This window comes from Poecilia latipinna, unplaced genomic scaffold, assembly GCF_001443285.1.
Source record: "Poecilia latipinna isolate Pla-1442-1.1 unplaced genomic scaffold, P_latipinna-1.0 Scaffold1858, whole genome shotgun sequence".
In the NCBI taxonomy this organism is placed as follows: domain Eukaryota; kingdom Metazoa; phylum Chordata; class Actinopteri; order Cyprinodontiformes; family Poeciliidae; genus Poecilia; species Poecilia latipinna.
The window spans coordinates 110969-115715 of record NW_015114474.1 but is presented as its reverse complement, the minus strand read 5'-3'; the positions used below and the strand labels follow the sequence as shown (position 1 = coordinate 115715).

General features: G+C 37.5%; 1 protein-coding gene across 4 annotated transcripts in view; it reads right to left on the bottom strand.

The window, feature by feature from the left end:
* LOC106934785 (mitogen-activated protein kinase kinase kinase 7) overlaps positions 1-4747 on the bottom strand; it is a 47271-nt gene that overhangs the window by 12145 nt on the left and 30379 nt on the right. For all 4 annotated transcript variants that reach the window (XM_015014901.1, XM_015014900.1, XM_015014902.1 and 1 more), the window contains exon 9: positions 3229-3359. In XM_015014901.1, the coding sequence (XP_014870387.1) occupies positions 3229-3359 (131 nt within the window). The remainder of the gene's footprint in view (positions 1-3228; positions 3360-4747) is intronic.

Below are 4747 nucleotides of genomic sequence, written 5' to 3'. Positions count from 1 at the left end.
TTTTTTCAATAATCCTCAAGGTGCTACAGAACTTTCAATAACACCAAATGACTTTTGGGTAACACTTTATTTGAAGGGGGTTGAATAAGACTAACATGACATTTTCATTAACATGACATAACACCTGTCATGAACATGAATAAGCCTTCATGAATATTTATGACTGTGTCATAAAGTGTCATAATTTACCGAATGATGCTTTATGACAACAGTCATAAATATTCATGAAGGCTTATTCATGTTCATGACATGTGTTATGTCATGTTTATGAAGGTGTCATGACAGTCTTATTCACCCCCCTTCAAATAAAGTGTTACCAAGAAAACAAAGACCAGCTGTGTATGAAAATGTGATACAATGAAGCTGTGGGGAAGAGTGATGGAAGCCAGTGATTTCCGTTCACCTCATGTTAGCTTAAAACCATCTTTCAGTTCTCCTTTTAAGAAAACACCTTTCAGTTTTCCTGGAAAGAACAGAGAAGGCCAGAGAGAGCTGCACTGTACCGACAGGGTGCTAAGAGAGGAGATGTTGTTCTGGAGTGGCAGAGAAATATGTCAGACTGGTACAGGACATGTATGAGACATGCTGTGAGACAACACTAAAGTGTGGTGAAGGAGTTCCATGTGATGGTGGGAGTGCGTCAAGGATCGGCTCTAAACCCCTTCTTGTTTGCGTTGACCTTATCCGTCAGCCTGTCCATCAGACAGGAGGCTCCATGGACTACAAAGGTCATGTTACAAAGCGTTGAGTTGCAGGTGACATTGTGATCTGAAGTGAGAGCAGGGAGCAGGTAGAGGACAAGTGGAAGAGGTGGAGGTGTGGAGTGGAAACGAGAAGGAGGAAGATTAGTTACAGCAAGATAGAATTAATGTGTAAACGAGAGGAGAACAGGTGGAACAGTGTTGTTACAGGTAGAAGAGGTAAAGAAGGTAGAGGACTAAGTATTTAGGGTCAAAGGTTCAGAACAACAAACCCTGTGGAAAACAGGTGAAGAAGTGAGTTCAAGCAGTTTGGAACGGGTGGAGAAAAGCATCAGGTGTGATAAAATGGTCTGAGTGAGAATGGAAGGAAAGGTGGAGAAGACAGTAATGAGACCAGCAGTTGTTTGGTTTAGAGACGGAGACAACAAGGAAAGAACAGGAGACAGAACTGGAGGTGAAGACTTGCAAGAAACGTTTGACCTCTGTGATTGCCAACAAAGGTTATGTTACAAAGCACTGAATTGAATTTTTATTATTGAACATATTAGGGCTGCACTGATTACAATTTTCTGGTTGATCGCCAATTACCACTTTTTAAAAAGTCCGACCTCCTGATTATGATTTTGGCCAATGCCAATTTTTTTTTGTGTGAAATTTCGCTAAACATAACAAGAAAGTTCCTGAGTTGGCAACAGTGAAGCAACTATTGTTAACTGCAAATGTGCAGACATGACTTGCATCTCTCACTGCAGAGCAGAAGAACATGATTGATTTTTAGACCTTTGTTGAGGTAGATGAGATTGGTGGATAAAATTGGCTTCATATATAATTATCGACCGAGCATCGATCTCACATAATTAAGGAAATCAGATGGCCAATAAATTGGTGCATCACTACATAAAATACTTATTTTCCACCATAACTTACAAATAAATTATTTAAACATCCTCCAATGTGATTGTAGGATAAACTTTAAATAGCTTCTTTTGAGATCTGATTCACTCAGTTTACCGTATTGGTAACACTTTATTTGAAGGGGGTTGAATAAGACTGTCATGACACTGTCATAAACATGACATAACACTTGTCATGAACATGAATAAGTCTTCATGAATATTTATGACTGTTGTCATAAAGCGCCATTCGGTAAATTATGACACTTTTAATACAAAGTTGACATTATTCAAAATGTCTTTATGACAACTTGACATTAACCAAGAAATCATTACTGTTTAAACTTTACCTTTAATAACATAAAGTTACCTCATTTTTAAAGTGCAATCAATAATACTTTTATAACAAATTTATATCAGTAATGATTTCTTGGTTAATGTCAAGTTGTCGTAACAAAGACATTTTGAATAATGTCAACTTTGTATTAAAAGTGTCATAATTTACCGAATGACGCTTTATGACAACAGTCATAAATATTCATGAAGGCTTATTCATGTTCATGACAGGTGTTTATGACAGTGTCATGTCAGTCTTATTCAACCCCCTTCAAATAAAGTGTTACCACCGTATTTTCCGCACTACAAGGCGCACCGGATTATAAGGCGCACCGTCAATGAATGGCCTATTTTAAAACTTTTTTCAGATATAAGGCGCACCGCATTATAAGGCGCATAGAATAGACGCTACAGTAGAGGCTGGAGTTACGTTATGCATCCACTAGATAAAGCTGCACTAAAGGGAATGTCAACAAAACAGTCCAACTCCGGTCGGAGAGGAGACCGCGACAGGGCCTGGGCGTGGTCGGACGATGGTCACCCTTCTCTGTTCGCGCACAGCATATTCGTGGAGAACGTGGTGCTAAATGACCTGCAGACGACCTGATTATAGACGGTCGGTAGGTAGATAGGTCAGTCAAACTTTATTAATAGATTGCAAACCAGTGTTCTGACAACTATCCCAGCATGCACCACGCGCTTCTTCTTCTACGGGAGAAAATGAAGTCAGCGGCTGCTTACCGTGGTTGCTAGACCTGTTGTGGCTCAATATTGGTCCATATATAAGGCGCACCGGATTATAAGGCGCACTGTCGGCTTTTGAGGAAATTGAAGGTTTTTAGGTGCGCCTTATAGTGCGGAAAATACGGTAATTGTGCAATTATGATCTGTGATCTGTATTATCTGGTAAAACAGTGTGTTGTAAGCTCATCATGGAATTTATTAAATTGTGTGAGTGAACAAACTGAAACTTTGCTGAATTTTTTTTTTCATTTTGTCTCTCGAAGTTGAAGTGATTAAAATTAGCAATTATAAAAATTACAGACCTCTCGTCCTTCCAAGTTTTAAGGAGAACTTGCATAATCAGTGGCTGACTAAATACTTGTTTCCCCCTCTTGCATCAGACCACAGCAGTTCAGTCCAACCAAGCTGAAACACTGCAGGTTTCTTTCTTTAATTTTTAATGAGGAACATTAGAACAGGAAGCTACTTGATATGAATTTTCCCACTTCTGTACACCATCTGTACATCAATAAAAAAAGTGTAGATGGTGTGAGCAATAGGAGATGGCATACTACCTTCATTAGATGAGTCATAATCTTGACTATTTCTTCCATGGAAGGCCGCTGAGAGGGGTCTTTAGACCAGCAGCGTGTCATCAGGCTCTCAATGGGTTTAGGCAAATTCTTGATGAGTGGTGGTCTTGTACCTAAATGCAAAAATATTAGGTTAAAAAAAAAAAATCTTGAAAGATAGAAAATTATTTACATCCTTAAACTTCAGAATGAATTAATAAAGATCCACAGATACAAATTCAGTAATAAAAAAATATTGGAGATATTCTCAAAGTTCTATTGTGTATGCAAAAATAATGTGCAGTGCAACATTTTACAAACACTTTGGCCTATACAAAAATAAACAAAGCATAACGGTGTGTGGTAATCCAAACAAACTTTTAATCTGGCATGAAAATGTGCAGCAGCAACGTAAACTTTTTTTAAATAAATTTTACTTCCTAATTTAACACCTTAAGCTCCAGGCTGTGTCTTTTTAAAACCTCTTGCTCTTTCTGAAGCTCCGCTTTCAGGAAGCCAGCACAATATGGCTCCTCTATTAACCCTTTAACAATGTTGTTGACCAGCGATGCACTGAGAAGGAGCTTCTAAACTGAGTTCAACATTTTTGTAACAACTGAAGTTAACGTTTTACACAATACAATTATTTTATGATTTATAAAATGTGAAAAACACACAATTTGCTTTTCATTTTATTTTCTGTATAGTAATAAAATAAATAAATTTAAAAGGTGTTCTGAAAGGCACCTTTTAAATAAAATCTATTATTATTAGTTGTAATTGAAAACAGACTTAAGCAGAGATCGTTGTCATGGTTACTCAAACCAGTAGTGGAAAATTTCTGTGTATTTACCAAATTGCATATGCATTTAGGTGTGGAGAAATGACATGCACAGCTGCGCCCAATTCACAACAAATCTGGATTCATGAAGGCAACGTGTATGTAGGCTTGTCACGATAACAAATTTTGCTGGGCGATTAATTGTCTTAAATATTATTGCGATAAACGATAATATTGTTCGAAATCCATTTTAAACTGATGTAATGGTAATGACATACATAGACATAATATAAGAGTAGACCCCGCATTGGCTGCTCCAGCGCAGGAAATACGGCGGCCATCTTGGAGCGATCGTCCCTCCTACTTTGCTCAACCAAAACAGCAGAAGATGCCTCAGCACTGAGGGATATTGTTGTTCGGATCGACAGACTATTGATGCGAGGGCTCCACAAACAAAATTTCACAAGTAAGATGGACATATTATTGTGTCTATTTTGTGATTAGAATATTACTTTACTGTATTTATGTCCACCGGCGAGATACCAGCTAACATTAGCTACAGTGCTTGGTGTAATACTGCTGTTCAGCCCCGTTATGAAGGCTAACTGAGATTCCGTATATATATATAAAAAAAAATTATTCTCTAACATTGACTTAGATTATCTGACACAAGACCCTACATTAGAAATGAAACAATGTAACATATATTATAAAGCTTATAATATGTTTAATAACATTGAC